This window comes from Ovis aries, chromosome 17 (genome assembly GCF_016772045.2).
Source record: "Ovis aries strain OAR_USU_Benz2616 breed Rambouillet chromosome 17, ARS-UI_Ramb_v3.0, whole genome shotgun sequence".
Lineage (NCBI taxonomy): Eukaryota > Metazoa > Chordata > Mammalia > Artiodactyla > Bovidae > Ovis > Ovis aries.
Genome location: NC_056070.1, coordinates 39,862,275 through 39,879,258, shown reverse-complemented (window position 1 = coordinate 39,879,258; position 16,984 = coordinate 39,862,275). Strand labels below are relative to the sequence as shown.

General features: G+C 44.0%; 1 protein-coding gene across 17 annotated transcripts in view; it reads left to right on the top strand.

Moving 5' to 3' along the window:
* Nucleotides 1–10,274, top strand: part of RAPGEF2 (Rap guanine nucleotide exchange factor 2) — a 264,705-nt gene extending 254,431 nt beyond the window's left edge. For 11 of the 17 annotated variants that reach the window (XM_042234385.2, XM_042234387.2, XM_042234383.2 and 8 more), the window contains 5 exons: nucleotides 1,099–1,251; nucleotides 3,434–3,659; nucleotides 4,192–4,751; nucleotides 6,956–7,231; nucleotides 8,246–10,274. In XM_042234385.2, the coding sequence (XP_042090319.1) occupies nucleotides 1,099–1,251; nucleotides 3,434–3,659; nucleotides 4,192–4,751; nucleotides 6,956–7,231; nucleotides 8,246–8,274 (1,244 nt within the window). In that variant the 3' untranslated portion in view covers nucleotides 8,275–10,274. The remainder of the gene's footprint in view (nucleotides 1–1,098; nucleotides 1,252–3,433; nucleotides 3,660–4,191; nucleotides 4,752–6,955; nucleotides 7,232–8,245) is intronic. The other 6 variants (XM_042234386.2, XM_012097548.5, XM_042234394.2 and 3 more) reach the window with 3 other exon arrangements.
* The last annotated feature ends 6,710 nt before the right edge of the window (nucleotides 10,275–16,984 follow it).

The following is a 16,984-nucleotide window of genomic DNA, read 5'->3' as shown; positions in this document are numbered from 1 at the left end:
GAAGATTCCATATGCCTTGGAGCAGTTAAGCCTGGATGCCACAGCTGTTGAGCCTTCGCTCTAGAACCTGGGAGCTGCAACTACTGAGCCCACGTGCTGCAACACCTAAAGCCCACAGGTCCTAGAGCTCATGCTCTACAGTAAGAGAAGCTACCACAATGAGAAGCTTGCACGCAGTGACTAGAGAGTAGTTCCTGCTCACCTCAGCTCGAGAAAGCCCGTGCACAGCAGTGAAGACCCAGCACAGCCAAAACCCCCACAAAACTAGTATTAATTGAGGTAGTTTCAGCCTCTAAATGCCTCCCCTTAGGTCTCTTTGTTGTTCAAAATATGGTAATTGAGAGTGCCTCATAAAAATGCTACAGACTTAGCAGCATTAGTAAAAATCTCTTCACGTGACTTCCTCACATCTATAGTAGTTTTTAGGGGAAAGCCACCTGATAGTAGCACATGGGATCCTTTTTCTTCTGCCTGACTTCCTCCTGCTTGATCCTGTACTCGGTGCTCAATGGCTCCCCCCAGACACCTTCTCCCTCAACTTCTGGTTCCCGGCACTCTCAAGGTCCCCTCCTGCTGCTGTTCCATCTGCTTATTGATCAGATATTAGTGTGGAATTCCTTAATGCTCCTTCAGTCTCTTTCCTGCTACTTCCTTTTGCCTCTTGGCTCAATCCTTTCCTGCCATCACTTCCACTTCCCACACACTAGCTTTTCCAACAGTAAAATACCTCTTTCCAACCCAAACTTGAGTTCTGATAATTCTGAGCTGCACCGCTTTCATCCTAACTTAAAGTATTTCCAAATTGTCTCTTTTTTTTCTTCATTGCTGCCCAACATATTGTTGAATAATGAATGTCGTGGCCAAGATTCAGAACCTAGCATGGAATACTGGAAGCAGCCTCTCTCATCCCCGTGGGCATCAGAAGCTGCACTGCAGTCCCGGGTGCCTCCTGTGAGGTTACCTCTGTTTACCTGGGGAGAGCACACAGACCTCTGAGACTGCAGACAGCCTGCAACAGAATAGAATATTAAGTCTTAGCACAGAAAGGTGTTTGGGTTCTTCTGGTTATTCTGCACATTGAAATTCTTTCTCTTACAGGCATCAACTCTCCACAAGCTTTAAAGAAAATTCTTTCTTTGTCTGAAGAAGGAGGTCTGGAGCGCCATAGGAGGCCAGCAGAAGACACAATATCCAACACGTCTTCCCAACTCTCCTCTCCGCCCACCTCCCCACAGAGCTCCCCACGGAAAGGTGACTGGGTGACTTATGTTCTCCTTCCTGGTGACCTGTTCTTTCAGCCATGATAAATTCCGGTTAGAGATTCCATCATTGCTGACAATATAGTCATTTTAAATGACCTTGGAAATTCTCTGACCATCCAGTGGTCAGAATGCCAAACTTTTGCTGCTGAGGCAAGTTCCATCCCTGTTCAGGGAACTAAGGTTCCTCCAAGCCCACAAGGTGCAACCAGAAAAACAAAAGCGACCTGATGTGTAACACCCAATGGATTTTTTCTCCTCAGTTTATAAATTTTGAAGAATTTTGGTATTCTTTAATATTTATAACTATAAATAGTGTTAAGCTTATATAACTATAAAATTCATTTTTAGTAATGTTATAGTTTTTATAATTCATTTTTTCCTGATTAAAAGTGTGGGAATAATTCTTTTTATACTAACAGTTCTAACTAAGTATGATTATATGGCATTAATTATGGAGTAAAGGACTATATAAACATAAGAAAAACTATTATCTTTCTGATTTATTTTTCATTGTATTAACATGGGTCTTGATTATCTTTTCTGTTACTATCTTGTCTTATTTTTAAGGAGATTACATTTTAGGCACTCAGGCTCGCCTTCCAATATTAATGCTTTCTTATCTTAAAATACTAGGTAATTCTCTGCTGCCTAACCTCAGAATTATTTCCACCCCCTACCCTTTCACTGAATGGGCATAAGTCCGTAATAAGTCCAGACCATTCTCACTAGACAAGGCCAAAGAGATTAATCCATTGTGAGATTTCACTGGTACAACAAATTCCATTCCTGCTTGACTTTCTAGCTTTTTTGGACACCTGTGCATTTTTTGTGGTATCAGTCTGTAGTCTGTGTTCAGCGGGTGTGTCTGAACTCTTCTCCGTTCTCAGCAGTCAGCTGAGATCTTTTGGCTCTGGGCAGTTGGATTTAACCAGCTCCTCCTCTTCCCTTGGAAGGGAGAACAGGAACAAGAATAACAATGCACCATGGACCTTTGGGATGGGTGGGGTTTACAGAGCCCAGAGCCAGGGGGAAGGACTGGAGTCAGCTCATTAGCTGAGGAAAATGAACAGTCCCTCCCTCCACGTGTCCAAGGCACCACCTGAGTGATGGTTTTCTCGGGTGTTTTTTGGGCAGACTGTTCAGGAAATCTTGTCTGTCAGAACTCATAGTGTGGTTTATAAAAGACATTTCATAGATGGACACATTAAATCATATCAAGACCTGTGCAACCTTTAAAAAATAAATCAGGAATTCATAATTTACTGAAACGAGGAGAAAATACTCTTTTAGAGAGTAATGAGCAACATTTAGGTGTTCTGGATTTCATTTTTTTTTAAATTTGGTAGGTGGCATTGAAAATTTTGCACTGTACACGTATAATCATGTAAAATCAGTATTTTAAGTAGCATTAGATTCTTAGTAATGTTAAAAAAAGAAACGTACTGAGAAGGAAGATTTGGATTTTTTGTTGTTGTTAAAAATGTCAAGACAAGCCTCTCTTCCTTTGTGACTTTCAGAATTATTTTTAGCAACAAAGGATAGTTAAAGGTCCTTCATACCAGAAAATGGACATTTGTTTGGACATAGTGATGGTCCAGGGAGAAAGTGGAGGTTTTGTACATTGTATCCTTCAAAACAATTGGCTTTTATGTGATTTATCCAATGTATTATTAATGTTGAAAAATCAAATGGCAAAAACCCAAAGATACCTTCTTCAGGTCTTATTTATTATTCCTATATGTCCACTTACAATGTGGATCTTCCTAATGGAGTTATTCTCTGCCATAAAGTTCTAAAAAATAGTAACGCCATTGAAGGCAAAATTGCTCACTTTTCAGATTGAGAAAAGAAAACATACTTTTAAATATGATCCTAGTCATTTTTCATAGTTTCATTTGTATAGACGGGTGCAGTATAATTTATATTTAAGAAAGCTAAGATGAGTCGGGTCATGCCATAATCTCTGCATTAGTTCCTGGCTCATATAATGGCGTTTTCTTTTTTCCTCCCTAAACTTTCATGAAACACAGTGAAGTTCATTTGAGTAAAAACTTGAGATATCTCAGTCCACAAGTAGAGTGTTTAGTTCCCACTTCTGTGGCGGCTTCTGTAGCCTGCATTGTGGACGCTATGAACCCACAGCGTTTAAGGACTGGTGTGTCCCTACGCAGGCTACACTTTGGCTCCGAGTGGCACCGTGGATAACTTCTCAGACTCTGGCCACAGCGAAATCTCCTCGAGATCCAGCATCGTCAGCAACTCCTCCTTTGATTCATTGCCCGTCTCGCTGCCTGACGAGCGGCGCCAGAGGCCGTCGGTCAGCATCGTGGAGACCAGCCTGGCCTCGGGCCGGCTAGAGAGGCGGCCGGCGGTGGAGCCTGACCAGTACAGCCTGGGGTAGGGGCTCCTCTCCTCCACGTGTGCATTGCTGTTTACTGTGCGTGATGCCCAGGCGATGGGTGCTCTCCCATCCCAGTTCTGATGCTCAGCATTTCCTGAAAGCACTGTGCTGTCTCTGCCAGGCAGAATGCTTTTGAGTTAGGGCTGGTCTTCACCGGGACCCATTTCTCTGTGCTGAGGGCAGGGGGCAACTCTGGCATGTGTCTTAGTCCTTTTGTATGAGCTGCCCTCCCAAAATAATCAGACTGTGGTGAGCCCTGTAAGGGGAAGCTTCCTTTATTGTAAGCAACTGGTTGCTCTTTTCCCCCGTGTCGATGTTGTACTGACATTCCAAGGGCCAGGGGGAGGAAACTGAACAGGACAGAGTGGCTGCTGTCGTTGGAGCCTTCATCCTCTTTCTGGGGGGAAAGGAAGCCACCTTTTGAGGGAAAAAGGGGTTTTATTGTAGATTGATTAGTTAATCTTGCTCTTTTCTTCCCCTCCCCTTCTCGTCTTCTTTCTTCCTTTTTCTTTCCTGTTGGCCGCCTAGGTCCTGTGCACCACTGTCCGAGAGCAGGGGCCTGTATGCTGCAGCCACCGTGATTTCTTCCCCCAGCACAGAGGAGCTTTCCCAGGACCAGGGGGACCGAGCCTCCCTGGACGCTGCCGACAGTGGCCGGGGGAGCTGGACATCGTGCTCGAGCGGCTCCCATGATAACATCCAGACCATCCAGCACCAGAGGAGCTGGGAGACACTCCCCTTTGGGCACACTCACTTTGATTACCCAGGGGACGCTGCAGGGCTGTGGGCCTCGAGCAGCCATATGGACCAAATCATGTTTCCTGACCACAGTGCAAAGTACAGCAGGCAGAGTCAGAGCCGAGAGAGTCTCGATCAGGCCCAGTCCCGGGCCAGCTGGGCCTCGTCCACGGGGTACTGGGGAGAGGACTCGGAAGGGGACACGGGCACGATCAAGAGAAGGGGGGGTAAGGACGTTTCCCTTGATGCTGACAGCAGCAGCATGACGGCCGTGACTGCAGAGGAAGCCAAACCTGCCGCCATGGCTGCCCACATAGCCGTGACACCCAGTGCCGCCAAGGGGCTCATTGGTAAGCTGACCGCCGGCTCTGTCGTGTGTGGGTCATGGCTGCACCCCGACTTATTTCACAAGTAAAAGTACATGTTTGTGGGTCTTCTCCTCGTTCTCTCCCACCCATTGCCCCTTAGGGCTTCCGAGTTAGCAGTGCACTCAGCATTTTGAAGTGAGTGATGGTTACAAGAGCCCAGGTTCTGCACTCTAGTGCTTATAAATACTCTGCAGCACAGGACACCTTCCATGTGTTGTAGCTGTCAGGATCAGTAGGTTGTCATTATGGGTATTCTCTGCTCTAGTATTGATCTAGGCTAAAAGTTACCAGAAAGGGTGGCCATTCTCTCTAGAGGAGGAAGTTTCTTTTGTTTAATTGGAACCGGTTTTAAATGGTTTATGATTCTGTTTTGTTCCCTTGAATTGTATTTAGAACTTTACACATTGCATATTTAAAAATCTCCTATTGATGTTTTTTTATGTAGGTAAGCTGTTTTCTGTGCTACACAAATTTCCTCTGCATAGGATAGAAAATGGTGGGGAGGGTGCTAAGAGGTAATGTCATCAATAAGAGCCTGGGAGTCAGGCTGGCTGGGTCGTGCTGAATCGGTGCTTTGCCACTGTCCTAGTTTTGTGACACTGGGTGAGTCACTGAATGGTGCCTGTTTCCTCATCTGTAAAATGAGTTTAATAATTTCTATCCATGCAGTTGGTGTGAGTTTTAAAGGAAATATCTGCAAATCACTTTGAACACTAGTGCCTAGATAATAATTTCTAAGTACATGAAGGTCACTATCAGTTTGCTGCTGCTGTTTTTGTTGTAAGGTCTCTTATTTTCCCTTAACCCTATCAGAATATATTCTTTATGGCACGCTCAACATCTGTATGATTAAAGTGTAGGGATGCATTATAGGATACAGAGTGAGAAATCTGGAATATAATTTGTCTTTTCAAGATGTATAAGGAAAAAACAATACCTAGTCTTAGGTTGCAATTTTTAAAGCACTTTTAAAAAACTGAAGTATAGTTGATTTATAATACTGTGTTAGTTTCAAGTATACAGCAAAGTGATTCATATATATATTATTTTCCGTTATAGGCTATTAAAAGACATTGAATATAGTTCCCTGTGCTATACACATGTATATGTTAATCCCAAACTCCTAATTTATTCCTCCTCTCCATTTCCCCCTTGGATAACCATGAATTTGTTTTCTATGTCTGTGAGTCTATTTCTATTTTGTATATAGATTCACTTGTATTATTTTTTAGATTCCACATATAAATGATATCATATTTGTCTTTATCTGGCTTACTTCACTTAGTATAATAACCTCTGGGTCTATCCATGTAGCTGCAAATGACATTATTTCATTCTTTTTATTGACTAATATCCCAGTGTGTGTCTATGTGTGTGTGTATGTGTGTGTATAACATCTTCTTTATCCATTCATCTGTTGATAGACACTTGGAATGCTTCCATATCATGACAATTACAAATAAAAAAGCACTTTGTTTTAACAAACATACACAAAATTTTTACTGCAAAAGAAAGAATGATCTAAGTTCCTAACAGTTGAGTGTAGAAAGTTCAAGATAAGAAAACTTGTTCTTCACCTGCCTTTACAGATTCATGTTTTACGTCAAGAAGTTACTATAAAAGGATTTTAAGAAAAAATACATACCTTACATACATACAGTTTTAAGTTTTGAAATTTGCATCATTTTGGGTACACTTTTCCAACTTTATTTTGACTCCCTGTTTTCCGAAGTGAGACCCAAGGCTTGAAAGTAACATGGAATGGATCCTCTGCCTGGTGAGGGTGGTGCCCAGCACAGGGTGACAGCCCGCCTGGCCGGCCCCTCTCCCGGGTTGCTGGCCTGGGCCTGGGTGCCTTGCTGGTTCCTTTGCCTGGTGTTTCCAGTAAAAGGAAACCTACTGGCGTTGGTTACTTTGTGACCAGCAGAGACGCTATGCAGTCACCCGGTTAGAGTTACAGGTACTTAGATTGCTTAGTCACTTGTGCCACCAGAGATGACTGGTGGATAGCCAGTTTGGTACACGTCCTGCCTCCCACTGCACCACCCCCGCATCCCGCTCCACAGGCCTACGTGCTGCTGCACCACATGCGCACTGTTGATCGTGGTCCTCATCCTTTCGGATGAGTGCTCATGGCCCAGGATGCGCTTCCCTAGATGCTGACTGCAGCGCCTTTTCTCTCCCAGCAGCCAGAAAGGAGGGCCGCTACCGGGAGCCGCCGCCTACTCCACCAGGCTACGTGGGCATCCCCATCACCGACTTCCCCGAGGCCCACCCGCACCCGGCCCGGAAACCGCCGGACTACACTGTGGCGCTGCAGCGGTCCAGGATGCTGGCCCGGCCGGCCGAACCCTCCCCAGGCAGCGCCAGGCCTGCCCCCAGGCCGCAGTGGCACCGGCCTGGTGATGGTGACCCACGCGCCGGCCCCTGTGCACCCCCGGGCCTCACCGCCGAGGAGGACGGTACATGCGCCTCCCCCCCAACCCCCAACCCTCCAGCCCTGCCTCTGCGCCCCATCTCCAGCATCCCCGATCCTGGCTGGTCTGCTCTCCCTACAGACGCTGCCCACTTAGGGCTCCACACCCCATGCCCCTAACTTAGTGTGTGCAGCTGGCTGCGTTTTGCTTCTTCCTAAGCGACTTGAGAAATAACTAAAGATTGCAGCGGGGTCCCCTGTAATAACGTGTGCATGGCTCCTTTTCCTTCCCTAATCCTCAGTTTTCTGGGAAAGTGTTTGAACTTGTAACAAGTTCCAAATGAAAGTCTAGTGAAGAAAAATCCACTTCTCTAGAGCTTTGTTTGCCTTCTCTGTATGAACCCAGCTGGCCGTTCGGGGTGAGAATGCAGAGGGGCAGACTGTGCCACCCCTTCCCTCTTCTGCTTTTACGTTATTCTGCAAAAAATTGTTACAGAAGAAAGAAAACAATGAATGAAAATTACTTACAATCCTGCCATTTACAGACAACCACCGTTAGCATTTTGTTATACATCCTTCTAGACTTTATGTGTGAGTGTATACTATGAAAGGTCACATGCTGCTTTATAGTGTCTGCCTGCAATGCGGGAGACCTGGGTTCGATCCCTGGGTCGGGAAGATCCCCTGGAGAAGGAAATGGCAACCTACTCCAGTACTCTTGCCTGGAGAATCCCATGGACGGGGGAGCCTGGTGGGCTACAGTCCACTGGGTAGCAAAGAGACGGACGCAACTGAGCTACTTCACTTCAGTGAATTTACCGTCAGTGAATTTCCAGTCAGTAAATATACAATATACTTTATTTTAAACTTTTCATTGTGAATCATTAGGGAGAAAAAAAGATGAGTATTGTAAGTGACTAGACTTACAAAATAGCTACAGTATAGTGACCTAGACTTACAAAATAGCTATGGTGTTTTTATTTTATATCGGTTAATGTATTCTAAGCACAAGAAAATTACTTGCTTACTCATTGATTTCTTTCTTTCATGGTTGTTTTAGCAGAAGATGAACAAGTATCTGCTGTTTGAGGTGCGGGCTTCTCTGGACCCTAGTCAACCGCCCAAAGGAGAGCACAAGAAGACGCCCCCTAGCGTCGGAGCCTTGGAACTCACACTCTGAGGATGGTGGACCAGTTTGCCTCCTTTCCTGCCTTAAAAGCAGCATGGGGCTCCTGACCCCTCTTCCTGTCCCCTTTGCATGTGAAATACTGTGAAGAAACCGCCCTGGCACTTTTCCGACTTCGTTGCTTGAATGCACAGCGCAGCCGTCTCCGAGCTCCCCGTCGCTGCCTGCCACGTAACACAGCATCATTCCAGATTCCAAGGTCATCGCCACCGATGATTCACCCTGGCTGCACTTATCCACGCCGGGAAGGATTTTTAAAAAATCTCCCTTTTAGATTTCAATCCAGTCCTAGCACTTGGTTTCATTGGAATCGTGAGAAAAGTCAGCCACGGAACTACTTGGGGCCTTTAACCCACCAAGGAAAACAAAAACGAAATCCTTTGAGTACAGTGCTCATCCGCTTGTTTACAATGTCTTTTTTTTTTTTTTCCTTTTTAATGAGTTTAAAGATTGTGTTCAGAGAGTAAATGTTATATCCATTTAATGATTACAGTATTATTTTGAACCTTTAAGTAGGGTTGCCAGCCTGGGTTTCTCAAAAACCAAATATGCCGGACAGGGTGTGGCCACACCAGGAAGAGAGGAGGCGGGGCACAGCCCCTCTTCCTGCGTCCTGGCCGCCCCCAGAAGTGCCCTATCCTGGAAGCATGAGATGTTAGCCAATTACCTAGATCCCAGGGCTCCCGCCCCTCCTTCCTCAGGGGCTGGGGCTCTACTGTACAAACTGTTTGCACATGGTCGGGGAGGGACTGGGACTCTAGCGTCCTGTGTCTGAGCCTTATGGAGCACAGGGCAGCGTCACCCTTGGGCGTGCCCTGCTCCATCGAGACAGACGGCAGACCCCCTGTTTTTTAAATTATGTTTCTTTGATTTCTGTTCATTTAGCTTTAGGGCTTCTCTTGTTTGTTTTTAAAGAGAAACGTTTATAACTGGATAGCATTGCAGTGAAAGCAGCTTGGGGTGTTGGCACTAACGCCAGCCATTCATACTGCTCTTTCAAGACAGCCTCCCTGTATCGATCAATCGGCACGAGGGAACACACGAGCCTTTAACATGAAAAAGATCAAAAAGGTCCAAAACCTGGTGCGATCCGCCAGCCTTTGCAACGCAGGTTGGCGGCCAAAGACTGGCCCGTAAGTGGCTTTATGGACGCTGAGATGGAGAAGGCCTGAGTGTAGCAACCACCTGCTCACAGCTGCTATTAACCCCAGAAGGACTGAACCCGCCACTCTATTTTTGTGTTGTTTTTGCACAGACTCCGGAAAAGTGAAGGCTGCCAATCCGAGTAGTACTCAGATGTGAGGAACTGCTGGTCTTGGATTTTTTTTCCATTAAATTCAGCTGATCATATTGATCAGTAGATAAACGTAAATAGCTTCCAATTTTAAAAGTCGAATTGCAGTGTTTTTTCACTGTATCAAAGCAATGTCAGTGCTTTATTTAATGATTCTCTCCTGTATCATGGCATTTGTCTACTTGCTTATATATTACATTGTCAATGATGCATTTGTAATTTTACATGTAAGATGCATTATTTGCCAGTTTTCTTCTCTAGGCTATGGACCTCATGTGCATATAGAAAGACAGAACTCTCGCTCTACACAAGTTGCACAAATGTTATCTAAGCATTAAGTCACCGTAGAACATAGGACTGTAACCTCAGTTCGCTCTGTGATGTCAAGTGCAGAATGTACAATTAACTGGTGATTTCCTCATACTTTTGATACTACTTGTACCTGTATGTCTTTTAGAAAGACATTGGTGGAGTCTGTATCCCTTTTGTATTTTTAATACAATAATTGTACATATTGGTTATATTTTTGTTGAAAATGGTAGAAATGTACTATGTTTATGCTTCTACATCCAGTTTGTACAAGCTGGAAAATAAATAAATATAACATAACACCATGTCTATATTCTTAATGACTTGTGCATGCTTTTTCTAACTGAAGCGTGAGAAAGCCCTTGGGTCTCTGCAGGAGCAAGTCCTCAGGGCACTGAGGAGGTACAGATGACATCGCCTAAGAGAGAAGAAATTAATATCATTCATGTTAGTAGAAAATAAGATCATTCATGTGTCCAGAATTCATAGTGTTTAATGAAATTCAGTGAAAAATGGTATCATTGTATATCTACATAGCATTTATCTCCTCCCATTTCTTTTCCAGGAAAAATCTTTGCAGGACACAATATTTGGATTCCCAATATATGTACTAAGAAATAGGACCTCAGAGAATTTAAACTGGCATTCAAGATTATGGCCAGTAAGTTAGTACAAACTAGCGAGTAATTTGGAAGTTCTGACAAGTACATCAGGGCTTCCCTGGTGGCTTGGTGGTAAAGAATCTGCCTGCCAATGCAGGAGATGTGGTTTGATCCCTGGGTCAGGGAGAACCCCTGGAGAAGGAAATGGCAACCACTCTAGTATTCTTGCTTGGGAAATCCCATGGGCCGAGGAGCCTGGAGAGCTACAGTCAGTGGGATCACTAGAGAGTCGGACGCAACTTGGAAACTAAACAATAACCACAAAGAGTATATCTAATATCTGTGTTCTTTCTGTGAGTCCTCATGTAAGGTAGGTCTGAATAATACTTCAAGTCTATGAGAAGGGCATTTATATTTAAAAAGGTGAGAGTCAGTTAAGCAAAACGTGAGGAAATGTGAGGGCGTCTAGAAAGATGGCAGGACTTCAGTCCTGATGCTAAAGGGAAAATGGCCAAAACTTAAAAGTCTGACTGAGGCATTTGTGCAGTCTTGGTGAGTAAAGTTTGAAAATCTGGCCACTACAACAATTTGGAGAATTAAGACCATTTCTGTAGCTTCAGCTGTACCTGTTCAGAATGCAGGTGCCCTGTGTGGACACCTGTGTTCTCGTGTGCCTGCCACCATCAGCTGTTCACTGTAAAAGCCCTTTGCTCAGGGATACCCTATCACAACAGCAACCCATGCTGTCAATTTCTGTCGTTCAAAAAGCTTGCTTTTCTCTAATGTGTTCAGAAAAATATTAAGGAACTGATGTTTTGAAGAATAACCTCTTAATCACTTTTTGTATTCTGCTGAAAATAAAATGACAGCCACGATGCCTGTTCTTACGTGTTTATGTTTTAGGTTACCTTTAAGTAGCAAAGACTCCACTCACTCCACTCCAGGGTTGTAAGAAGTATGTGATCAGTGGCAGTGACCTAGCTTCCTTGGTGTCATATTAATAACAGAACTTTGCCATGTTCTAGGGATATTGCCGAAAGCTCTCCTCCCTAATCAAAAAGACTCAACATACCTGTTCTGTTTTCATACCTGCAGGTCAAAGCCCTCCAAATAGTTCCCTCAGCTTTAACCCTTTCCTCCTCCTGGGAGGTGTAGAGTTTATGCTCATCTATAATATATTTGATCTCCAAATCACTGATAATGTCTCAAACTGGTCTTGAAAGATGCAAGCTGCTAAACAAGCATGTATCAGCGCATCTGGTAGGTCTGTGTGCTTATGGATTTTCAAGGAATTACCACACTTCTATTCTTGCAAAGAAAAAGAGGAGCTCTGTCCTTGATTCCCTGATGCTGTTCTCTTTGAAAAATAGCTTACTCAGAGAATAAAGCAAGTGCACTTGGAAGGGTCAAGTTGTTGATTGGAGAGGCGAATGATCATGCAAATATTCGCAAAGAATGTCAGGCAGCGGAGGTTGAAGTGGGCAGTAATGGAATGGAAATGAGTAGGGCATACTGCAGCCAAGGGGGCAGGGCCCTTCAGAAAGATCTTACAGCCAATAAGGGTTTGCCCAGCTGACAGAAAAAACACTGATGGGAACAAAATAACAATTTGTGAATTGCACTTTTTTCAACATTCACATTTTAGCCAAGGACAAAGCAAGCGCAGTAAAATTCCTGCCTGTTTTTGAAATGATGTTTTCTGCCCATAGACTTTACAATGCCATGGCTACATAACAGGAACAGTTATAGAAGCTATCAGAACATTGCCTGAAAGGCTAAAAAATCTTAGAAAAGGCTTTGTTTTACAGGCACTCAATAAGATCATAATAATTTTCATTATGGGAAAAAATAAGGATAGAATATAATATCTGAAGTAAATTTTTTTAAAAATCTGAAGTAAATTTTTTTAAAAATCTGAAGTAAATTTAGAATCAAATGACCAATTTTTACAGAGGAGAGAAACTAGTGAAGTAATTTCCATGTGGGGTATTCAACACTGCAAAAGTCAAAGCTAGTTTCATTTTCTTTTTCTGTAGCTAGCTTAATACAGTGTAGGAACTTTTAGTTTTAACTCTGACCATAGTTGACATGTGGTATGGTCTGATGGGAACCAATGCAGTAAAGGCATATCCCAGTATTTGAAGTTTTCCTTAATTTATATAGATTGGAAACCTTTTTTTTCAAGTAAAATTATAAAATTAATTTAGGTGGACTTACCTGGTGGTCCAGTGGATAAGATTCCTTGCTCCCAAGTGTAGGGAGCCCCAGTTCGATCCCTGGTTGGGGAACTAAGATTCTCCTGCTGCAACTAAGCCCATGAGCTCTAGAGTTGGCACTTGCCACTAGAGAAGCCCTCAAGCTGCAACAAAGACCCATCACAGCCCAAATGAATAATAAAAAAATAATAAATATTTAAAAATTGATCAAGTCAGTGTCATATGTAACATGAAGGTGAAATATGTACAAACTTATCAGAAGTAGTTTAAAGAGCTAATTTTACTTGTGTGCATTTCCTATGGTTCAGGCACTTTTCTCGATGCCAGATATTTACAGATATCACCAAAGTGAACCAAAGTGCCCTCCAATTATAGTCTTCTTTTGGCTGAATGTCTCCCATCTCTCAGACCTGAGAGGGGAAAATGTCATGACCTCAGGATCATAAGTGAGTATCTTATCAATCAGCCTTGATCACATCTGGATCGAAGATGTGAGATGCCTGACCCCAAAATTGCCTGGCTTGCCAACCATCTAGAAGAAGTTCCTAGAAGGACACTGTGACTGGTAAGGAAAGTAAACTGACTTGAACTCATCACTTTCTCTTTGGGGAATTTCTGTGTGAAGGCAAAAAAGCAAATGCTTTATCTGGTCAAGATGCAGAAGCTGTGAGACGAGAGAAGTGATAAGAGTGCAAAAACCGTGAATAAGAAGAGGGTTACAAGGTCAGGAAAGTGAGGCATTGATGGCAGGGGTGTTCAAAGCCAAGTACAGCAGACACTTGTCTCTTGGGGAGCAACCAAATGCCGGGGTGTCATTGCCTTTGGTTGGTGAGTGTCCGGCCCCCGAACCATTCCCTGCAGCTGGGCTCTGTGAGCTGTTCTTCCTGAGACACAGATGGAGAGTCATTCCTGCTCTTTGTGCATTCTCTCTTGGTTACCTATCTCTTCAGCACCTAGAACAGTGCCTGGGATAGTGTAGAAGTTTTAGTAATGAACATCTTCAGTTCAGTTCAGTCGCTCAGTCGTGTCTGACTCTGCGGCCCCATGAATCGCGGCACGCCAGGCCTCCCTGTCCATCACCATCTCCCAGAGTTCACTCAGACTCACGTCCATCGAGTCAGTGATGCCATCCAGCCATCTCATCCTCTGTCGTCCCCTTCTCCTCCTGCCCCCAATCCCTCCCAGCATCAGAGTCTTTTCCAATGAGTCAATTCTTCGCATGAGGTGCCCAAAGTACTGGAGTTTCAGCTTCAGCATCAGTCCTTCCAAAGAACATCCAGGGCTGATCTCCTTCAGAATGGACTGGTTGGATCTCCTTGCAGTCCAAGGGACTCTCAAGAGTCCTCCAACACCACAGTTCAAAAGCATCAATTCTTCGGCACTCAGCTTTCTTCACAGTCCAACTCCCACATCCATACATGACCACAGGAAAAACCATAGCCTTGACTAGACGGACCTTTGTTGGGAAAGTAATGTCTCTGCTTTTCAATATACTATCTAGATTGGTGATAGCTTTTCTTCCAAGGAGTAAGCGTCTTTTAATTTCATGGCTGCAATCACCATCTGCAGTGATTTTGGAGCCCCCCAAAATAAAGTCTGACACTGTTTCTACTGTTTCCCATCTATTTCCCATGAAGTGATGGGACCAGATGCCCAAATTATAGATAAACTGGGCCATCAAAATCAGCCAACATGCATTTATGTATTCATTACCTTAAAAACTTAAATTTTTGAAAACATTTAGGTTCACAGCAAACTCGAGTGGAATGTATAGAGGTCCCACACACCCCTCGTCCCCCATGTGCAAAGCCTCCCCTGCTCTTGACATCCTGCGCCAGAGTGGTGCATTTGTCTCGAAGGATAACCCAACCCTGACAGGTCATCATCACCCAAATCCACAGTTTACATTAGGGTCACTCTTGGTGATGTACATTCTACAACATGCATTTATTGAAGGGCGTCTATAACTGTGCCAGTACTGGTGAATATTTAGAGTAAAATAAATAGCAAAAATTTCTTTATGGAAGTATATTTGGCAAATAAGTGACTCCTGACAAGGTTAGCAAGGATTTAAGATTAACAAGGGGAGCAAAGACTAAGAGGCTGTTTAGGAGCTAAGTTCTGTGTGGCTACAGATGTTCAGATGAATGAAAAATGGACAGAGGCTGAGGCATCCAGAGAAGAGTCTTCGGCTCCTCCTCAGTATCGAGGAGGACGGGATGGACTGGGGTGATGCCTGGACATGGAGGAAACACGCCTAACTAGCTGAGGCTTCAGGACTAGGAGACCCTGAGAAATCATTTGGAACAAGCAAGGGAGTGTGCGATTATGTAGGACAAAAATGTTTTAGATACTGTATTTGTTATTTGAGGGGCTCAATGCTCATAAAAAGAAAGAAGGAAGGAAGGAAATGAGCAGAAGAAAGATCTGTGATGAGACAACCATCTGGAACGAAGATCTGTTTTGGAAGGAGAACAGGATTCAAGGGTGAGAAAGGAGAAGTGGGGGTCACCCAGGCTGAGAGGCTTGGGGCCAAGACAGGAGGGAAGAACAAAAACAATTCAAGGGAAAAAAAAATCAGTAGTACTTGATGTTCAACAGGATATGAGGAATGAAAGAAAAAAAAAAAATCAAGCCACCTCTCCCACTGCCACACACAGGAAAACACTTTTAAGAAACTTAAAATTCCTGTTTGGAGTGCTTAAGATGAAAGAAGCAACATTGACAAAGGTGGGAACATTGCTGAAAATGATACTGATTTTTATCTATTAATCTGTCAGTGGACATTTCGGTTGCTTCTGCATGTTGGCTATTGTAGACAGCAGTGCAGTGAATGTTGGGGTGCGTGTATCCTTTTGGACCATGGCTTATCACTCAGCTAAAAAGAATGAAATAATGCCATTCGCAGGAACATGAATAGACTGCCATACTAAGTGAAGTAAGTCAGACAGAGAAAGACAAATATATGATATCACTTACATGTGGAATCTTTAAAAAAAAAAAAAGATACAAATGAACTGATTTACGAAACAGACATAGAAAACAAACTTATAGTTACCAACGGGGGAAGGGGGAGGGGAAAATTAGGAGTTTCTGATTCACATATACACACCATTATGTATAAAGTGGGCTCAGACAGTAAAGAATCCACTTGCAATGCAGAACACCTGGGTTCGATCCCTGGGTTGGGAAGATCCCCTGGAGAAGGAAATGGCAACCCACTCCAGTAGTCTTGCCTGGAGAATCCCATGGACAGAGGAGCCTGGCGGGCACGGTCCATGGGGTCACAAAGAGTCATAAATGACTGAGCAACTAGCACACACGTATAAAATAGATATAACCAACAAAACCCACTGTATAGCACAGGAAAAATTCAATATTCCCGAATAACCTAAATGGGAAAAGAATTTGAAAAAGAACAGATACACTTATATATAAAACTTGGCTGTGCCAGGTGACACAGTGATGAAAGGATCTGCCTACCAATGCAGGAGACGGAAGAGGGAGATCTCCTGGGGGGCGGTGGCAACCCACTCCACACCCCCATCCCCCTCCAGAGGTACAGAGCCTAGTGAGGCTACATGGCTTATTCACTGCTTTTGCCAACACATGTTCAATCCATCCTTTTATGTCACTGTCTACATTTCGAATCTCTACATCCAACCAAGCTATTTCCAGCCCTGCGGACCCCAGGGTTACTCTTCAATGATAGAATTGGTGTGATCTTGGATGAGCTGGGAGGCTTTTTTATAGCACTTTAAAAGACCAGACAAAATAGCCAAATCGAATGTGAATACACAGAATAGAAAGAGTCAGACAGGGAAGGTGTGCGGGTGGGTTAGGCCACAGACCCACACAATTAAAATAATTTTTTTTTTTAAAGTGTAACTCTTTCCTGGCATGCAAAATGAGGCCCAGAAAGGAACATTTACCATGTGGAATTTCTAAGATTCACCTCAAAAGGGCATACCCAGAGGGCCAGGAGGATGAAAGTGGAGAGTCCGGAATCTCTGAGGGTCCTTCATCCTTGAACTCTCCTGACGAGGAGGCAGCAGGGGGGTGGGTATAGGGCAGGGAGGAGAGACTGGTGATCTGGCCTTTCACGTGCCACTGCCATGCCCTCTACCACCCAGGAAACACGGCAGGTGTCCTTTGCTAAAATCCTTACCCCTCACCCAAGAGTTCTGGGACC